This window comes from Olea europaea, chromosome 4 (assembly GCF_002742605.1).
Source record: "Olea europaea var. sylvestris chromosome 4, O_europaea_v1, whole genome shotgun sequence".
Taxonomy (NCBI): Eukaryota; Viridiplantae; Streptophyta; class Magnoliopsida; order Lamiales; family Oleaceae; genus Olea; species Olea europaea.
The window spans coordinates 18870713-18890455 of record NC_036240.1 but is presented as its reverse complement, the minus strand read 5'-3'; the positions used below and the strand labels follow the sequence as shown (position 1 = coordinate 18890455).

The 19743-nt window shown below is 34.1% G+C and overlaps 3 protein-coding genes across 3 annotated transcripts; all 3 read right to left on the bottom strand.

Annotated features, from left to right (window-relative positions):
- Nucleotides 1-668: 668 nt before the first annotated feature.
- LOC111393910 (ribose-phosphate pyrophosphokinase 2, chloroplastic-like) lies at nt 669-4765 on the bottom strand. Its single transcript, XM_023019682.1, has 7 exons — nt 4489-4765; nt 3968-4135; nt 2734-2982; nt 2221-2364; nt 1970-2137; nt 1276-1345; nt 669-817 (listed from the first exon to the last, which is right to left on the bottom strand). The coding sequence occupies exons 1-7, from the start codon at nt 4603-4605 to the stop codon at nt 732-734; spliced, it is 1002 nt and encodes a 333-aa protein (XP_022875450.1). The 5' UTR covers nt 4606-4765; the 3' UTR covers nt 669-731.
- A 2474-nt stretch (nt 4766-7239) lies between these two features.
- On the bottom strand, nt 7240-12809 carry LOC111393909 (TMV resistance protein N-like). Its single transcript, XM_023019681.1, has 4 exons — nt 10513-12809; nt 10103-10387; nt 8878-10002; nt 7240-8311 (listed from the first exon to the last, which is right to left on the bottom strand). Exons 1-4 carry the CDS (start codon nt 11611-11613, stop codon nt 7649-7651), a joined length of 3174 nt encoding a protein of 1057 aa, XP_022875449.1. The 5' UTR covers nt 11614-12809; the 3' UTR covers nt 7240-7648.
- Nucleotides 12551-13285, bottom strand: LOC111393131 (TMV resistance protein N-like). The gene is made up of 2 exons (XM_023018523.1): nt 12869-13285; nt 12551-12616 (listed from the first exon to the last, which is right to left on the bottom strand). Exons 1-2 carry the CDS (start codon nt 13283-13285, stop codon nt 12551-12553), a joined length of 483 nt encoding a protein of 160 aa, XP_022874291.1.
- Between the last annotated feature and the right edge of the window lie 6458 nt (nt 13286-19743).

Genomic DNA, 19743 nt, shown 5'->3' with positions numbered 1-19743 from the left:
GATCCTTGATACATTGAAAAATGAGCAATTACATCATAAGTGGACCTAATAAATAGTCTAACAAACCCTCTTCTCACCACAATGACAAAACTTAATTATTGAAGATGCAATAAGATACAATTCCAGCCTTTGCACTTGTACCACAAGCGAAGAAAGCTATAACTACAGAGTCTCCTTCCATTCGCCATTGGTTTTATACGTGCTTTCATAACTTATATTTGTAAGTAAATTATTTCATTCGAACCATCTCCTTTCTAAGTCCCGATGATAACTCTAATATCAAACCAAATTGAGAAAAATCTCTTAATGGTACTTTTTAGTATAGGGGTTTAAATTTATTTGACGACTGTTGCATGTTATATGTAAATTCATATTTCAATTCAAATGCCATTTCTTTTTCCCAATTCTCTCTTTTCAGCTCTGTTTATCGTTCTACATCAAAATCACACTCGGAAGAAAAAGAGTTAGCACAACCTGCTTATATGATTTTCAAATCTTGAAAGCACAAATATATGCAAGTGGGTTGAGAATCAGCTTACTAACATTATGTACACAGTGCTTCCAGGTTGTTTAATTTTATGGGAAGGTAGATTTGCAAAATTGTCAAGCATGTGAAATTCGTTGTTGTCCGGAACAATTAGGAATTAGGCAGACTAGTGAAACATTTTGAGCATGATAGATAATAGTCTCTGGAGAGAAGGGAAGGAATTGAACGATACCATTAGAAATATTTACCTAAAGACAGCATGAGTGCTGCACGCATAGACTTCCCTAGCACCTTCCTCATGCAACAAAGCTGCACCTTTGGCAATAGTTCCTAAGACCCACAAGAAATTAACAAGTTAATTTCTGGGGTTGCGAAAATTGCAATTAATTGCAAACAAATCCACCAAGGAAAGTTATACTGAAATAGAAAGTGCTGATTAACACGAGCGATTTTCATGCCCATTATAAGAGTAAGGAGTCCTGATTTTATCGTATCCATTGCTTGCGAATAAGCTACGATACAGGTCACACCAGTTAGTCAGCCATATAAAGGCCAAAGGCCACTGTCACATGTCACACTACTCTCTGAGATTGGAAACTGCTAATCAATGTTTTAAAGCGTAATGCAGAAGATGGACAGGGAACAATTTTGCTGATATTAACAATTCAGTTTTCATTTTCTTTTCCGAAAATTGAAGATCGACATTTTAATCTTGACATTCATAATGCAGTATGTTTTATTTTCTTCACACACACACACACACACACACATATACACACTCTACTTACCCGCAGTGTCAATCATGTCATCCACCATAACTGCAACTTTTCCTTTAACATCACCAATCAGATTCATTACCTGCAACAACACTTGTTAAATGAAGGATTCAAAACAAATTATGAAAATTACGAGAAACAAAGGTCAAAAAAGTTTTTTCACTATTTTCCCAAACTTATGATGCCCAGATATGTTATTGTTTCACAGTAACAGAAAGGAAAAGAACTTCAGTTAAGTACTGACATTAGTTTGTAGTATTATTTGGTTCATGCTTCATACAGCATAAAATAAAAATCATCTAGTCACTTCTTACATTCATTTTCTATAGCACATAATTTACAGGTGTATCTGTATCTGATATACATATTATTTCATGCTCCTTCTATCCGAGCATTGTCTAGAAACTGCATTACAGAATTTTATAATCTGAAGATCCAAGAACTTCAAAATCTATACAAGAGAAAAGAAACGTTGCCTGACACCAATTGCGAATAGAAGTGCCTGGAACATAGGAATTCTTAATGTGGAAAAATCTTCACTATCCATAAGCCATTTGCCAGATAATTTTACAATGCCCTAAATATATCATCTAAATAAATTTCTCACAACTGGCTTCAATTCAATCTACCAAGTATCAGCCTTCCTGGACTAATGCACTAAAAAAGAAGAAGAAAATACGTAAGGAAAGACCAATTAGGAAATTACCTCAGCAACATTGTGGACCTGACGCCTTTTATCCACAATGGCTAAAGGGGCATCAGATAGCTTCTTAGCAAAAGCTCGTGCTCGTGCAACACCTCCAACATCGGGTGAGACTACCACCAAGTCATTGGAACAAATCTTCTTGCTAGCAAGATAATCGAGGATGACAGGCTTTTGCGCACAAAGCAACAAAAGCATGGTGATAAGAAAATGAAAATAGTCAGTAATCGGAAAATAAAACTCTGGCAAATTACCTGACAGTATACATGGTCCACTGGAATATCAAAGTAACCCATTGATTGTCCAGAGTGAAGGTCACAAGCAAGAACACGATCTGCACCTGCTTCTGTGATAAGATTCGCCACTAATTTGGCAGCAATAGATTCACGTCCTTGGGTCTAGTAATGCAAAAACAAAACAAAAATCATCAGCTACCTAAAATATCCACATTTGATTTCTGGGAATCCTGGCAAAGATAATTGGCACCAGCTACAATTCACATTAAAATAATGTCATAAATAATTTAGTTTCAAGTTTTATAATTTTAAAAATATATATCACTCTTTCCAATGTTGATATAGATCAAACCGAGGAAGGAAATTGGACATGAATATGTGTACAGAACATGATATACACATAAGTAGCCTCCCAAAACATTAAGTAAACATATCAAGAGAGATGTAGGAATTTAACCATGAGTGTTCATGGAAAATCCTTAAACATAAATGATTTTTAAGTTAACTTAATATTTGTTATACTAAAATCACCTTTCTGTCAGCTCTAGCATATCCAAAGTATGGTATCACTGCAGTGATATTCTTGGCAGACGCTCTTCGGCAAGCATCTATCATAACTAAAAGCTCCATAAGATTTTCATTAGCTGGAGGGCATGTGGGCTGGACAAGGTACACATCGCAGCCTCGAACACTCTCTTGTAATTGAACATATATTTCTCCATCAGCAAACCGCTTGATGTGAATTTTTCCCAGGTCAAGGCCCATATACCAAGCAATTTCCTGAGTGATGGAAAGCAACCATATCAAATCAATATAGAGGTAGAAGTATGACAGTCTAAGAGTAAAGGAGCACTTTCCACCAATCTCCATACTTGTTAAATATTGTCTCATCAAGTTTTCTATTCTAATATATTTCTCATTTGTTTATGGGTAAAATAAAATTATATCCCTGGCCACTTTCAGGTATTTAAACTGCCCATTTACCTTTTGACCAATTTACCAATGGCTTCACACTAATCACAAAAACTAAGGTTTTTAATGCATAACAGTAGAAAAAAATCTTTTTGTGAGTTAAATTGATTGAAATGGCACCAGAGGGAGACAACCAGTGCTGGAAAACTGTGAGATCCACCTGATTCATTGCACTTCCTAGAAATTCAAATTGAAAACCAAAAACTAACCCCACTCAAAAAAATTTTCCTTGTGAATCCATTCTAAATTCAAACTGATCTTGCAATTTCCAGTTTTCCCTGTTTACCAAGGCTCTGTTCCTCTCCCCTTTCTCTATTCTTCCTTCATAGGAACTTTTATTAGTCTTGTACCGTAATTTTTTTAAATTACTAACAGTTTCTTTTGCTGCTGCCACAATTTGCAGTGATTTTCAACGCTCAATTACTCACGGGTGCTTATTATCAGACCTAATATACCCCTTATGATTAGAAAAATTAATTATTTATCCCCATACAGTTAAGTACACTTTAATTTATCGAGACATTGTGTTAACAACAACATGGTGGATTAAGACTGTGGAGTAGCAACCTATTAAATTACAGGGGGCATACATTACGCATGAAAACCTTTTGAGAGTACTTTTAGAAATTTTTTTTTTGATTTCAGCTGGGTTAGAACACATGAAATGTCTCACTTTAATCCATACCTAGGAGCTTGGATAGTGTAAACAAAAATATTGAGTCAACAAATTCACACCAAAATTCATAATCCATTCAATTCTGTTTAGTTGATTTTTATCAGATAAGGCATTCACCTGAGAAAGTGCAGAATTTGCCAGGCCAGAAAAAATTTTAAGCCTGGTATTACCATTTCTAGCTATCGCATTCTCCAGTCGCTTCGATTGCAGGAACTTTGGAAGAGTTTGTTCACTGATAATGGGAACACAAGGATTCCCATTTACTGGCTCTGTCAGCTCACATCCCTATTACAAACATCGAAAAGTGAAGATAATTCTCATGTGAGCCAATTTAAAAAAACTTCCCATAATCCAAATGCAGCATATATATATATATATATATATATATATATATAATATGCAATAAATAACATTTTCCATAAAGGAAATGAAACTGAAATGGAAACTTCTTTGGCTTTCAAAATTAGGGAAAAAAACCTTTCGAGATAAATTAAATTGATAAACAACATACTACCTTTTTTTTTTTTTTTAAACTCATTTTCACTCAAATCAAATTACAGATAAATAACATAGGCCTATCAATAAACTTGAAAACCACTTTCTCCAGGAAACAACCACATAAAAGTTGAAAATAATACGACGGCGTTCGGAGCAAGAGATCGTCCGGCAACGAAGTTCCGTTGGGTCGGAGAACAGCGAGAAAACAGAGAAAAAGCTGAAGAAGACGTAGGCATTGTCCAGACCAAAGACGCCATTCCTATATGTACGTATATATATCGATATATATGTATCTGTGTGAATTTGTGTGTTGGAGACGGGGAGAGAGGAGGAGGAGGAGGGGGAGAGAGAAAGAGAGAGGTGTTATTAGGGTAGGAATATATGCCAGTGAAGTTTCGTTGGCTGCCTTTTTATGTGTTTCTCGTCTCAGTCACAAAGGATTTCGTTTCTTCCGTGAATATCACTTCTCGAGGAATAACGGAAACGATGTCGTTTAGCTTTGAATATAGTTTTCTTCAGTTGCTAATAATAAGCTCTTCTAAATATAGTCCAATTTCACGTCAGTTTAATTGATTTGTGATGAATACTGAAGATGTAATTTTTGTTGTTTTATATTGATATTACATAAGAAATAAATGGAGCTTCAACTTGAATAAAATCGACTTTGAGTAAAAACCTATGGACATTAAATCGATCGTCCTCATGAATTGTTGGTCAACTTTAACGTATGCAGGAGCGATTATTTCCGTAGAATTCAATATCTTTTACATTGGACCTAGAATCTCACGTTCTGAATCATAGTTATGCCATCCATTTACCAAGATTTTTGAAATGATGGAGCATGTTTCTTGAGGCTCTCGAAAGTGTCGGGGCTCGAGGGCATCACTTGACTGCCTATAAATACGCCTCCAAAGGTGTCACATATGGAGTTGAAATCTATAGTCCAATTTTTGTTGTATAATTTGTTGTCCATCCAATTAATTATTGATACATCATTTTGTGGAAGAGAGAAAGTATATAGCAATGTTAAATAACTGTTAAAATGAAAAATTAAAATCCATGATATGTTAAATTAAAAATGTTGGGTCAATAATTAATAGGATGTACTGTAAATTGGATAGCAGATCTCAACTTATCACATATGGCTTATGAATATTTCATTGGTCACACAATTCCATATTTTGCCAACATGGAATTTGTTGCAATTCAAATTAACCTCCCATGTGAAATTGGAAGGAACTGACTGTATTTTGCACGAGACTTTTCTGTTGAGAATTAGAGGCTCTAATTTTATACCACACAGAGCAATAAAATGGCAAAAAGAAAATAGACACATAAGAACTTGTCATTTTATAGAGGTTCACTTTATCGTGAGATTATGTCTTCTTTCGCTATTGTAGTAATTACCAAAAATGAAACAAGTTTAGAACACTTATTTTCTCTAAGATCTCTTTCTCTTTTAATAATGATATATAACTTTAATGACGACTCAAAGAAAAATTGGAGCAAAACTAAAATTACAAGTATGAAATTCATAAATATTCTCAGTGACGTACGACTCCTCGTAGTAACAATAATTATGCTCCACAAAGATTGAACCCCAACTTTGAGGGCCCCCACCGTCCCGCCCCGCCCCTAGAACTAACATTTTTTAAATAATTATGCTCCACAGCTAACATTTTTTGCCAAAAAAATCACTTCAAGTTGCAAGTTACAAAAGCCACATTTCGCCAAATCTAATAATGACATTCTTTCGCCCCCAAGGCACATCTTCAAGTGGTAAAAGGGGAGGGTGGAGAAATCCAGCTTTGCTTGAGGCTGCTGCGTCAAGGGTTCGAATCTTGAAATATGGACTTGACTCTTGGATAAGTGCAAGTGTACAAGCAGCCTTCCACCCTGTACCCTTGGAGGCATAACCTGCGATTTACCTCCCTCACGATACTCCAGAGTAGGAGTGGGGGGGATCCTTAAGGTTAGGGTTTAACATTTTTTTAATAATGACATTCTTTCATCTAAAATTTTCTATGGCTGTATTTTTCTCGTTTCTATTGTTAATTGATGATTTTCTTTCTATTCTAGGAACTTTTGTGCATCACATGTTTGACTACAACAAAAAGTGGATTTGACAATTGGACGCTGTTCTCATTTCTCAATTGGTAGAGAATTTGTTTTCAAACTCCTTAAGAAACAAACATGCATCACATGTTTGACTACAAAGAGTTTGTGGCTTACTTTCTTTCACTAAAATATGTCGAATGACTTGAGAATTCATTCATTGAAAATCCCAAATGACCCAAGACCATCTTCAAAATACTCTTTAAATAAGAGATACTTTTTTTTTTTTAAAGAGTCGATCTTTAAAATTATACTTAAAGAGACTCTTTAAATTGATATTTTAATTTAAAGAGTTGATTTGCCTCTCCAAACTCACCATTTATAATTAAATGAATTCAAACTGTTTCAATTTTTAATGTAGAAAAATAATAAAATAATTTAAAGAAAAACTAGTTAAAATAAAATATAGAGAAAAATAATAAATATTTTTTGAGAATAGTAAAATTAAGTGTTAAATATAAAGAATTTGCTGGAGTATTTCAAAATTTTTACTTTTTAAATTTATTGACACTCTTCAAATAATAGAATATGCTCTTTAAAAATATAATTTTTTGGGGATATTCTAAGACGATAGCATCAATATTTCTTCACCACATTAATATTGCTGTATTGGAAAGATTAAAACACGTTAATTTAAAATTTGTTAGCGCTTCGTGGATGAAATAGTAATAACAAATTTTCTGAATGCATATCAAAATTTTACCGTTCTTTTAACTAAAATACTAAGGATAAGAAAACTATAGAAACCACAATGATTTCAATAACATACACAACCCTCACCATAATAACATTTATTATACAAAAGGATAAATATAATAACATAGAAAGAGAGACCGAATATCCTAAAAGGATTTTGGTCTTGCAATGCTAAGAGACACAACACTTAGTACATCATCAATGAAGACAACAGAAAAACTATGTTTATGCTTGTGACAAACAAAAGGATCTTGGTCTTACAATACTAAGAGACATCACACACAATACAGCATCAGTGAAGACAACAGAAAAACTAAGTTTATTCTTTGTTGGGAGAAAAATGGACAAACAAACATAGACAAAGAAGAGGACAACTACCAGCAGATTCCACAGTGCAAGGGTACATTCTGCAGCCCCTAAAGTGCGATGAAAACAACAAACTTAATGCAAACAATTATGCCACACTTTGAAAGAGCCACCTTCAGGTAACTAGTAATCAAATGATAGGGTCTTCTGTACCTTGAAGGTAGTGGAAGATCTCAAACTTTGAATTTGTGTGCCCTCTTCCTCGACAGGTTCTACAATCCAGTTCAATTGATTGACACCAAAAGTCAGTATAGAAATACTCTCTTCTGCCTCTTTTGATTTGTTCAATTCTTGGTCGACGCCAGGCTGAGCGTTCATGTACTGCTCCAATGCCTCCTTCACGTCTTCTTTGTACACCAAGCGAATCCCACATCCTTTTGGCTTAATCCACGCTGCATCCATTGCACTAATTGTCAGACATCCCTCTATTTTAGCCCAATCATCTGACTGAAATTTTGGAAATAGAAGCTGGAAAAGATGGAATGATATGTAGCCTATCCACACATGAGCAGATTCATAGTTCTCTTCCAACTTAGCGGCAGCTGGGGTGATATTAGCAGTGAACTCTTCATGATCCCGGCTTATAAATTTGAATGTGACCCCTATTTTTGATTTTGACACCAGACGCTCAAAAACGATAGAAACTGCAATCCCAATGACTTTCTCATGCCAATCTGGAGTTAGAGGGATAGTTACTGAACATCCCATCTTTTGGTAACTGAACCACTCTGGAACCACACTTCCAGGAATGAGTATACTAAATCGACCATTGACAATAGGTTGTCCCTGTAACAAGAATCAAGTGAAATTAACACTTTCAGAATTTTTTAACTACTTTTTTACAAGTCTTAATACATTATTGATATAAAGGTTTTTAAATAATTCGTGCAGTGGATTGGAAAATCTACACATGCATTCCCTGAATTTGTCATCAACTTGTTATCAAAATTTAAAGAAGTCATCACCTCATACAGAAGATAGATTATACTGTTCAATATATTTCTTGTAAGCCTTACGTCTCTATCTATTGTTGCAGGTTCACTTTTTGTAAGTTTAATTTTTCTTCAGATTTTTGTTTAAACGTACTATCTCACAACCATATAAAGTAACTGAGGATCTTTATCGTTTCATTTTAACAAAGAAGATGGAAACTTCCCCCTGAGCACTGCAGAGTACCTATCCACCAAACACATATCCAATTTTGGTAATAATGTATTAAAATCATTTGTTTACTTTAAGAGTGAACATGGAATCAGCATTGATTTAGTATAGATAACTAGAAAAAGTAATCTGTGTGGTAAGAGGAAATACTCTTATACGTCTACTGGAAAGGAGAGAATTTGGAGACCAACCTCAAGTAGAGAGTGAAGCAACTTATCAGCAGCATTATGGTTCTCCTCGTTTTCAACCAGTTTGAAGCAATTGAGAAATGAGACCTTCCACAAGAAGGCATGCTTCTTAGAGAGATCAGCCAAGCTTTGTAATAAATGGCACTCATCTGCATATAGTACAGCTATACTTTCTGGAAGATCCGGCAGTGATTCAAGTCTTGTGCAACTTTCTAGCTTTAGGATTTTGAGTCGAGGAAGTTCAGAAATTCTTGCACGAAACTCTACGAAATTATTTCCGCTCAGATCCAACTCTTCCAAAGAGGACAAGCTGCAAAGATCAGCTGACAGTTCCTCAAGTAGATCGCAGGAACTGAGATACAATTTTTTTAAGGAACATAAACCTGATAAAGATGGTCTAGGTGCAGGCAAAGTATCTTTTGTCTGGTCGCTGCCAGTGAGTCGTAGTTTCTGCAAAGGTAACACACCAGATAAAGAGACCGAGGACCCCAAATCAGCCGGAAAAAGAGAACTCCGAGATTTTGGCCGCTTGCATCGACTGAATGATAGGACATTCAGGTTCGTCAAACATGCAATGGACTGCGGTGGTTGGGCAATAGCAGTTCCATCGACCAGTAGTTCTTCCAAGGATTGAATTTGTCCAAGGTTTTCTGGCAATTTTTCAAGCTTTGAGCAATCAGAGAGATTGAGAGTATGCAAGCATTTCAACTCACAAATGCTATCTGGAAGACTTTTTAGGTTCTTGCACTTGCCGAGATTTATCAAAACGAGTCCTGTAATTTTGATGATTGAATGGTGTAGTTCTTTTATTGCAGTCCCCTCCAAATGAAGCTCCGACAAGCATTCCATTTCCCCAGTCACTTCTGGAAATTTTTCTAGTTTCACACATTCCCAAAGAACAAGTGTTTTCAGAAGTTCTAAATGGATAGAAGGTGGTAGGGTCTTTAGTTTAATGCAGTGTGCCAAATTTAAGTATACAAGCTTTTTAAGATTCCCAAGAGATGGGTGAATCTCTTCCAAGCTCTTGCAATTACTGAGATTTAATCTTTCAAGATTTGGAATTTTGCTGAAATCTGGAGTTTTCACTAATTTTTTAGAGTAACTGAGATTGATGAACTTCAATTTATTCTGCACAATTGAGAAGATTATGTTACCTCTTCCTATTAAAATGAAGCATTGGTAATGTAAAAGTTGAAACTATGATTAGAAAGAAAAATTCATCTCATACCAATTGTGCCTTTTCTAGTCCTCCAAGGTGTTCAATGTGGCTATGGGACAGTTTCAGTCCAACGAGCTTTTCTCCTTGAAAATTCTGAGGCAAAGTCCGCGTTTGATACTTATGCAAATCAAGCCAATGCAAGTCACTTGGTAGAGAAGCTTGCATTTGCTTAATGTCTGCATTGTAGATTTTGAGTAGCCTCAGATTTTTCATATTTTCAAAGGCTTTCGGGCTAATTTTAAAGCTCTCTAATTCTGCAAAGTCCAGATATATGCCCTCAATTTCTTCTGTGCCCTACATATATTAGACAAATATTGTGGTTGGTAGGTAAGTTTCAACGTTATATCACTTGCATAAAACCTTAGGTAGACTTAGTAAAAGCTTCTTCGATATCAAATGAGTACAAGTTCATTTCTTACCGCATTTTTTGTTAGTACATCACAAATATCCTTAGGTAACCACAACCTACTGTGTTTCCCAGGCTCGTTAGGATGTGGACGGCGCACAATGTACCAACCCATCTCTTGTAATAAGTCGTGCATTTGAAGCCTGTTATCAGTGGTTACAATTAAAAGAGATTTTTGAATCAGATCACTTACTCCAATCTTAGCTCGTAGACCGAAGCTGTCAAGTTTTCTCATCACATATTCTTTCTTCTTCCCCTTAAAGAAACAAGCAATATCTAGGAATATCTTCTTCTCCATGTCATTTAGTGCATCAAAACTCACTTTAAGTTTCTCCAAGATACCATCTTCCGGAATTTCTTCCAATCTGTCCAATGCATTTTCCCATTCATCAATACCTCGACCATGTAAAAAAGAGCCCAACACCTTAAGAGCTAAAGGAAGACCTCGAGCATATCTAACTGCCGCACGTGCAAGCTTTTCAAATTTTTCTTTGGGAAAACCTTCCTTAAAGGCAAATTTGCTAAACAGCTTCAATGCTACATCAGTTCCCAAGACACTGACCTCATATACTTCATCAACTTCACGTGCAGAAAGTAACTGCCTGTCTCTTGTTGTTATGATGATTCTACTTCCGGCACCAAACCAATCATGCCCTCCAGCTAATCGGTCTAAATGCTCGAGTTCATTGACATCATCAAGAACAACGAGTACCCTTTTGTGACGTAACCTTGTCAATAGCATAGAAGTGTTACTGTGGAGATTTGAGCTTTTTTCCATCAGAGTGTCGGAGAGTAATTTTTCTTCTAAGGAATTCAGTCCTAAAGTTTTGGAAACTTCTCTTACATTGTCAAGATAGCTACTGCCTTCAAATGTGCTAAATATTTGATCGAAAACAGCCCTGGCGATAGTTGTTTTTCCAATGCCCCCCATACCCCATATACCTATCATGCGAACATCTTTAGTAGACTCGAGATTCAACAGGGACATCACCTGCTCAACATGCGACTCTACTCCAATCAGGCTTTCTTTAACTCGAGAGACCGTATGGCTCAAATTGTTCAAAATATCTAGAGCAATTTTTCTGATGCCTTTTGACTCGTGCCTGAAGATCATGAAGAAGGAGAAGGAAGAGAAAAATTACAGAAGACACAGGGAAGATTGGTAAGTTTTGTGTCTCATAATATTTCGATATTTATATGTTACCAATGTTTGAGCACTAATATCCCACAAAAATTATTTCTTACGGTTAAATTTGAATCAGCTTGCCTGTTTGTGGTCCTGAGTTATAGCATATAAATGCATGTTATCACAACATAATGAAAAGAGTGTATGTTGTTAATTCTTATGAATTAACCGATTTAGTATCCTTCTTCACTTGCATATATTACACATTTACAATACCAACTATATGAATATGTTAAGTATTATACATTACCAAAATATACTACTGGACAAAATCCTAGAATCCCAAATCCATCACAGATCCTAATCAAGTTTATACACTAGCAACGAAATAAAGCTGGATAAGCTGGACAATGAGAGTCTAATTCCCTTTCATTACATATCACATACATACATAAACAACTATAACATAAACTTCTGTGTTTTATACAATATAGTGTTGAATCTGCTTTTAGTGCCTAGTGCAGGTCTCTACTTTTGCCCACATATCATGGAGGAAGAAATTGAAGCTTGATCCAAAATTTTAGCTAGTTTTCCTACAAGTCAAATGAACGCTGGATTGTATTTTGTGTGTTAAGGAATAAATTCCACATCGTTTAAATACCGAAATATATACCAATATATAAAGGTTTAGACTATTCTTCTTAATAAGGTTAGACCTTTTAAGACGTCGAAACTATTGAGGTTAGAGAAGACCTTGTAAACAATTTTTCATTATAGTAATTAGTGTAGTGGCGAGAGAGGATGTAGTCTACGTGTTCTTGAGTGTTTATTTTTTCTTTTTTCGAAATAATTGCTCTTGGAGAAATTGAATTATGGTTTATAATTCTCAATAGGAACCCAAGTTTTAATATAGTATAAGAGCACATTAAACTCTAACAAGCAATTCAATCCGATTAAGACTCAAAACAAGAACATGATTGTCAAGATTGATCTGTTTAAATGAGTCACCATCTTGCGTTGGCATGTTAAAGGATAAATCTTGCATTAATTAAATGCTGAAATATAGACCAACATGAGGGCTTGAAAGACTTCTCTAAATAAGGTTGATATTTTAAGATGGAACTCCAAGTTTTAATATTCAGTCCATGTCATAAAAAGAAAAGTATAAGTTGGAAAAATTAAGAGAGTGTTTGGAAGATATTTTTATGTAAAAATACATTTTTGAATAGTAAATTGATGAAACAATCTTCAATTTATTCTTAGGATCTTTTGCATGTTCATCAAAAGCATCTTTGTAACTCCCTTTTTGCTTCCTAACATCAGAAGGTTCCACATTATAGAATACGGGATAAATCTTTTGGCCAAATTTCTGATTACATTCGACGATTTTAGCAATCTCTTCTAAGCACCAAGTGGAATCGGCATAGTTTTCTGAGAAGATAACGAGGGCAACTTTGGATCTTTCAATGGCATTTTGGAGTAGTGGGGAAATGGAACTTCCTCTCTTGAGTTCAATATCGTCTTTGAAAGTGTCGATACCCTTTTCGTGTAAGGTTGTGTAGAGGTGGTCGACAAAACCTTTACGGGTATCTTCGCCTCTGAAACTCAAGAAAACGTCGTAACTCCATATGGGGGTGATGGTATCGGCAGTGGAAGACATTTTTGGGTGCTGCTGGTATTTTTGCTGATTGAGTTTACAGAAGAGTGAGGAATTGTGTTGTCTTTGATCTAGTATATATAGGAGAGAGCTAGGGAGCTGTGTTGTCTTTGATTATTTATTTATCGGATAGAATACGTTACGAAATACGATGCCTTTTGCGTTGGCATCCATGCATGTATAAATTATTTTCTATGGGTCCGATGTGTTTCCTACTTTTTTTGGCAGCAAATTAGACAGCCTCCTTTGGAATAATGTGAGTCCTTGGTCTTCGTTAAAGTAATTCAATATATTATTAAAATGAATAAAGCTAGTGGTACATAATTTTTGTACCTAAAGGTGTACATTCCCTCACAAGGAGGGATTCATTCGATTAAAATATTCGAGTGGGCCCCCCACCCATGTGAGGAGGTGGTACACCATTATGTACATCTAGCAAAATCGTATTAAATTAAATAAAAATCTTGATATTATTGCTACACATCAATTTTGCTTTTGATGTAAGGATAGGGATTATTGAAACAAGAACCATGCTTATTGTATAATGATTTTTACAACAAATTTGACAATATGTTATGTGACATATTATCATTGGACAGTTTGAAAAATACTTTATCTTTTCCATCAACATTTTTTTGACACCTACACCATTGTCGAGCATGTTGTACAAATTCATTGTACAAATAGCTCATTCCATTGAAACAAATTATTGATCTCAATTCACTCTAAGCTTGTTTGAATTTTCTTTTTGGCAACTAAAAAGTTACTTTCTAACGTCAAATTTAACTACATCGATAGTTGGATTTACAAGTATTATTTATTTTTTTACCATTCATTTCTACGAACTTATAATTTTGGCTGATAAAAAGAAGACCAAACAAACACTAATCATCATCATCTTCTTCTTCTTCTTCATTTTATTTATTTATTATTATTATTTTTTTTGAATTAATAGTCACTATAAAGACTTAATTTTGCCTTTTCTTTTCTTTATTGAAGGTCGACTCCTTTCCCTATTTTTTCCCCCTCTCGTTTTGAAATCACTTGGAATACACAATCATAGTGATAGGATGTGACTATTATATGTTTTTTCCTTTCTAATATTTCTTATTTATTTACGCAATGATATATATGTAATCGACGTGATAATTGAGCAAACTTTCCACAAGAAATATAGAACATGGAGGATTCCACGATGCCTCTCGGGGCAGCTCATGCTTTGAATTTCCTAAGGTTCATATACTACGTTTATGTGGTTTCCATGAACATGAAAGTTTCATTGCCTACTGCTTTCAAAATGTGAAAAGTGGAAAATTTAAAATCTTTAGCCACTGATTCTGAAAATGAAATCCACAATGCCGGTGGGGATAGGGATTTGTTGGAAGGAAATTATTGAACACTAAAATCCATTTTGTCCTATAACTGGGGTAGGTAACTTTTGTCGAATTATGCTACACAAACAGGCTAAAAAATAGGTTCAAAAATAGGGTGTAAACTTGTCAACACATGATTGGAGTGTTTGAAAAATAAAAACAACAAGCACCCAATCATTTGCTGTCAAATAAATCTATTTTTTCCCTATCTTTGAGGTTGGACAAGCTTTATATTCCAACTTTTGACATGGTCACGTGGGCGGTGGGTCTTCATTTTATATGGATAAGTCGCTATGATGAGTAGTTTCGTTATTTACTCGAACAGCCACAACTCGACTTGTCTTTCCTTTTTGAAAACTGTTAAATGTACAGAAAATTTTTACATAAACATTTACAGACGTGGAGTTGTCCTCATATTCATATGTAATCATCTGCATATGACCCGTGGCAGGGGCCTTTCCCATCCCCTGTTTGAGTGGCATAATACGTCTGCATATTGCCAGCTCATCAATGAGAAAATGAGGACAGCTCAACATTTGTAGATATTTCTGTACAAGTAGCTTTATACTTCTTTTTTTCTTTCCATTCTCATGTTTTATTTTTTTCCTCCATCGGTGAAGCTAGTGATTCCTAGCTATGCATGCACATAGGGACATGCCACATGAGAATAACTAGACATCAACAATAAAATACTTTTGAGATTACGATAAGATTCATTGAAATTTATTGTGGGAACCAAATGTTATGAAAGATTATGAGATGATATATTGAATTTGTAGGGTTAGGGATTAGTTGGATAAATCCACTCTCTTGAAAAGGTGACTAATGGATTAATCGCTATGATAAATTGATGGATTTGGCCTCACTTTTAGTCTTTTTCATTTTCCTTTCCATTCTGGGCACATAGACATGTCCTGTAATGCATAAACCTTCCTAATGTATGTTTTGATTTCTATCTTCCAACATAGACATCCTTTACTATTTCTTCTTTAGGAAATGATATATTTTGAATCATAATGACTATGAGAGAAATGAACAACCATTTAATTGAAAAGTGATTCATATAAATTGAATAAAAAATCTACATTAAAAATAATTATATATTGATGAAACTCGTTGGAGATCAATTTTGGACTTGATCATCTATTCATTAAAGATCAATGTCACGTCGACAAGAGAATTCTTCATTTAGGAGACAAAAAATATGATTGAGATGAGATGGTGAATTTTCTAAGTTTTAATTAGGGTTTAGGGACTTGAGATAGGTGCGTAGGAATTTGTGATTGACACCATACTATAGGTATATGTTTTTTAGTGCATTTACATATAAAGAATATTGGTCATAGATTTTTTTTCCTTTTCTTAGATACATATAGGATTATTGATGGAGTGTTCGTGGTTGGGCTAACACTGGGATTCTGGAAACGTTTATTGGATAACAAATACAATTGATACTTCGTCCAATGTCCCCACCTGAAAGTAGAAAATATGTCTTAGGTCTACTAAATAAGATTGCAGACTTATCCTTTTAACTCCAGTTATTGAGATTGTTTGGTATCTCTCTGTTGAAAATTATACGACAGCGTCCAGAATAAGAGATCGTCCGACGACAAAATTCTGTTGGGTTTGGGAACAACGATAAAACGAGATGTCGAAGATGACGTAGGTGTTGTCCAGACCAATGACGCCATTCCTATGTGGGGAGAGGGAGAGAGAGAGGTGTTATTAGGGTTGGAATATATGCAAGCAAAGTTTTGTTGGCTGCTTTTTTGTGCGTCATTAATCAATGATGTCGTTTTTCTTTGAATCACTTTTTCTCCAATTGCTATTCTTCGAAATATAGTCCAATTTAACATTAGTTTAATAAATTTGTGATGAATATTGAAGATGTAATTTTTGTTGTTTTTGATTGATATTACATAAGAAATTAATGGAACTTCAACTTGAATGAACTCGACTTTGAGTCACAACTTGTGGGCGGTTAGTCGATCATCTTCATGAACTGTTAGTTGACCATAATGTATGTAGAGGTGATTATTTTCCTAGAATTTAATATCTTTTATTTTGAATGGTAGTTATGCCACCCACTTATTGTTGATATATAGTTGACTTCAACCTTAAAGTTTTGATCATCACAAACGAGTTAATCTTTTTTTACTAATAATTGAATTTAATTGATTATAGTCTTCAAAGCATCCAGTAATAAATTGAATAATTATCATCAAAAAATCACAATCAAGATTATCATTACAAATTAGACTTACAAAGAATGTCAATAACTAAGTCATGCTTCAAAGCATTCAAGACAAAATCTTTCAAAACAAGAGCTTAAAAGTAGAAAGATTAAGACGAGAGCGGAGAGCCTGAGAGCCAAACTTCAAAGAAAGATCAAGGACTAGACTTTTTAGATCAAATATAAAGGTACTAATACTTGAATCTTTAACAGTGAATAATAAAATCTCAAAAAAGTAATTTATTCATCAAAAAGGCGTTTTGATATCACTCTCATAAAATGTTTTGATCAAAGGTAAAATAAATTTTCAAAATTATAATACTCAATAATAGTGATAGGACGTGATTATTGTATGTTTCTTCAATTTCTAATATTTCTTCTTTATTTCTGGATTGATATATATGTAATTGACGTGAGAATTGATCCAACTTTCCACAAGAAATATAAAAATGGAGGATTCCATAATATCTCTTGGGGCAGCTCACGCTTTGAATTTCCTAGGGCTCATACTACTTTTATGTAGTTTGTTCGTGTGAAATTCGCCAACATATGAGATCGTTAACAATAATAATTTAGTGAGTAAAAAATATCGTCACATAGGGAATAAATTAAAAAATATCATCCCATAGGGAATAAACTTTAATTTGAATTGTAAAATTCGTTATCAAATTCTAATGTAAATGTAATCAAAGAGGTAATTTAGTTATTCTAAATTTATATTTTAATTATCTAAAATTTTATTAACTAAAATAAGAGACATATTTGTTGGAGTTCCGAATTCACCTATTAATATCCTATTTCCAATTCTCGACCTATGTAATTTAGTGTGATTTATATATGCATGGAACAATCTTCGGCTTCATTTTCTTCCGTCTTTATCATGTTGAATCAAGTCCTTTCGGCCCTCGACTCTAACATGAAACTTGTTCCATTTTGCGCCCCGAACATTGTGTCTTCATTGACTTGCTTGATGAGCAATCCCATCACTTCTTTCACTTGCTTCATCCTCGATCGCGTTATCAGTCCACCTTCGACGATCAACGGATCCTTCCCATAACTTGACCTTTGAGTTTTCTTGGTTGTGACGCGCCTTGATTCATATCACTACACATTTCCAATAGTCTAGTAAATGCAATGGAGAAATGCAAATATTACATTTTGATTGTGAAAGTAGCGATAGGGATTATTGAAATGAATTATTGATCTCCCAAATTTACCATAGAGCCTTTATTTGGGTTTTCTTTTAAGTTGTTAAAAAGTTACTTCTTAAAGTAAAACATTAATTTTAGAATTTTAGTTACGTCTTTCATAAATTAATCCAAAAGGGTTTAAAATCTTTAGTCATGCGGATTGTGAAAGAATAGGGATTTGTTGGAAGAAGATTATTGAACATTAAAATCCATTAATTTGGTTGGTAACTTGACATGGTCAAGTGATTAGGTCATCTTTTTATATGAATTAGTCAAAGTTGAACGTACATTGTACGTTATCCTGAAATACTTTATAAATATTCTAAAAGTATTAATTGATATGATAAATCTTGATTTCAATCTGCTGTGCCATAAACAGAATATAGAAGAAAATAAAATTTAAAATAGAAATTTAAGAGAAGAAAGTTGTACTCCCAAAATTAGAAAAAGTTTCAATTACGTACTCTAGATTTTGTTCTTCTTTATTTTTTCCAATCTTGCGCGTAGTACTCGTGTTGTTGACATAGTCACCAATCATCCAATCATTAATTCCTTCAATATCAATGAAAAATTGGTCCAAATGGTCCCTAATCTATCAGGTCCTATGCAAATGCTCCCTATCCTTCAAATCTTGGCGGAAACATTTCTGACCTTCCACTTAAAGAGCAGAATAGGTCATTTTGGATGATTTCCATCCAATTAACCATGGGAAGGTCAAACTTTTGACAAATTAAGAGACTAAAATATCCTTACTTTTAGTTAAATATATACAATAATAAAATACTATAAAATAAGTAAAAAATTAAAATTTTAAAAATATATTTTAAAAAAAAAAGTCAACTTATCGTACCAACTAGTCCATAAAAGTAATCCCAATACAATCGTGGATTGCTTCAAAATTGCGCCACATAAGCAAAATAAAATGTATTTAGAAAATTCTTCATTACAGGGAACCCCCTAAAGATGCTATACAGTAGAGAAAAAATAAACATTTTCTAGAACCATGTCTAGATTCAGAGTTCCGTTAGATATATGTTGAATCATATACAATTACGAGAGAAATGAGCGACGATGTAATTAAAAATGTGACTAGTATTATTTGAATAAGGCCTTTATATCTCCCTAATTTTTGATGAATACTTAGATTTGCACCATGTTGTAGCACATTATAATTGCCTTAAAGGTCCTTAACGTTTATTTATTATCATACTTATGTCCTCAATTCTTTCATTAGAGTCTTATCCTTAACTTTTCATTAATTAGCACATATTGTCCTTTGTCTACGATTTTCGTATATTTGTTCTGGTTACGAATGACCTCGTTCCACCTCATGATGCTTACTTGACGCAGCGAAATAAAGGAATTCAAACGAAAACCTTAAGAACAAATAATTTGGAATCAACCAAATAATAAAGAAAATAAACTCACGAATTTATTAATGAAAGATAATAAAAAAATTGAGCTAAGCCCTTATTTATAAGGGTTTACATGGAAACCTAGTTTAGAACAACTAAAAGTAATGAAAAAGAAGTTTAATCAAACTAGAATTGTAAAAAAAACAAAAATAAACAAATTGACAAAAATAGCGCTAAAACTTTAAAACTAGAATTGTTCCCTTCGTCGTTCTCCTTCCAAAATGGTCTTATGGGATCGATCCGGAAACAA

What these genes read in the sequence shown, in the direction of transcription:
- LOC111393910 (XM_023019682.1), bottom strand. Translation starts at nt 4,605, where the DNA reads ATGGCGTCTTTGGTCTGGACAATGCCTACGTCTTCTTCAGCTTTTTCT. An exon ending in CTCTTGCTCCGAACGCCGTC is followed by an intron (nt 4,136 to 4,488) that starts GTATTATTTTCA and finishes TGTTTGTAATAG; the next exon opens with GGATGTGAGCTGACAGAGCC. An exon ending in TGACATGATTGACACTGCGG is followed by an intron (nt 818 to 1,275) that starts GTAAGTAGAGTG and finishes TGTGGGTCTTAG; the next exon opens with GAACTATTGCCAAAGGTGCA.
- LOC111393131 (XM_023018523.1), bottom strand. Translation starts at nt 13,285, where the DNA reads ATGTCTTCCACTGCCGATACCATCACCCCCATATGGAGTTACGACGTT. An exon ending in CTAAGAATAAATTGAAGATT is followed by an intron (nt 12,617 to 12,868) that starts GTTTCATCAATT and finishes TCATTTAAACAG; the next exon opens with ATCAATCTTGACAATCATGT.
- LOC111393909 (XM_023019681.1), bottom strand. Translation starts at nt 11,613, where the DNA reads ATGATCTTCAGGCACGAGTCAAAAGGCATCAGAAAAATTGCTCTAGAT. An exon ending in ATGTACTAACAAAAAATGCG is followed by an intron (nt 10,388 to 10,512) that starts GTAAGAAATGAA and finishes TAATATATGTAG; the next exon opens with GGCACAGAAGAAATTGAGGG. An exon ending in GACTAGAAAAGGCACAATTG is followed by an intron (nt 10,003 to 10,102) that starts GTATGAGATGAA and finishes TCAATTGTGCAG; the next exon opens with AATAAATTGAAGTTCATCAA.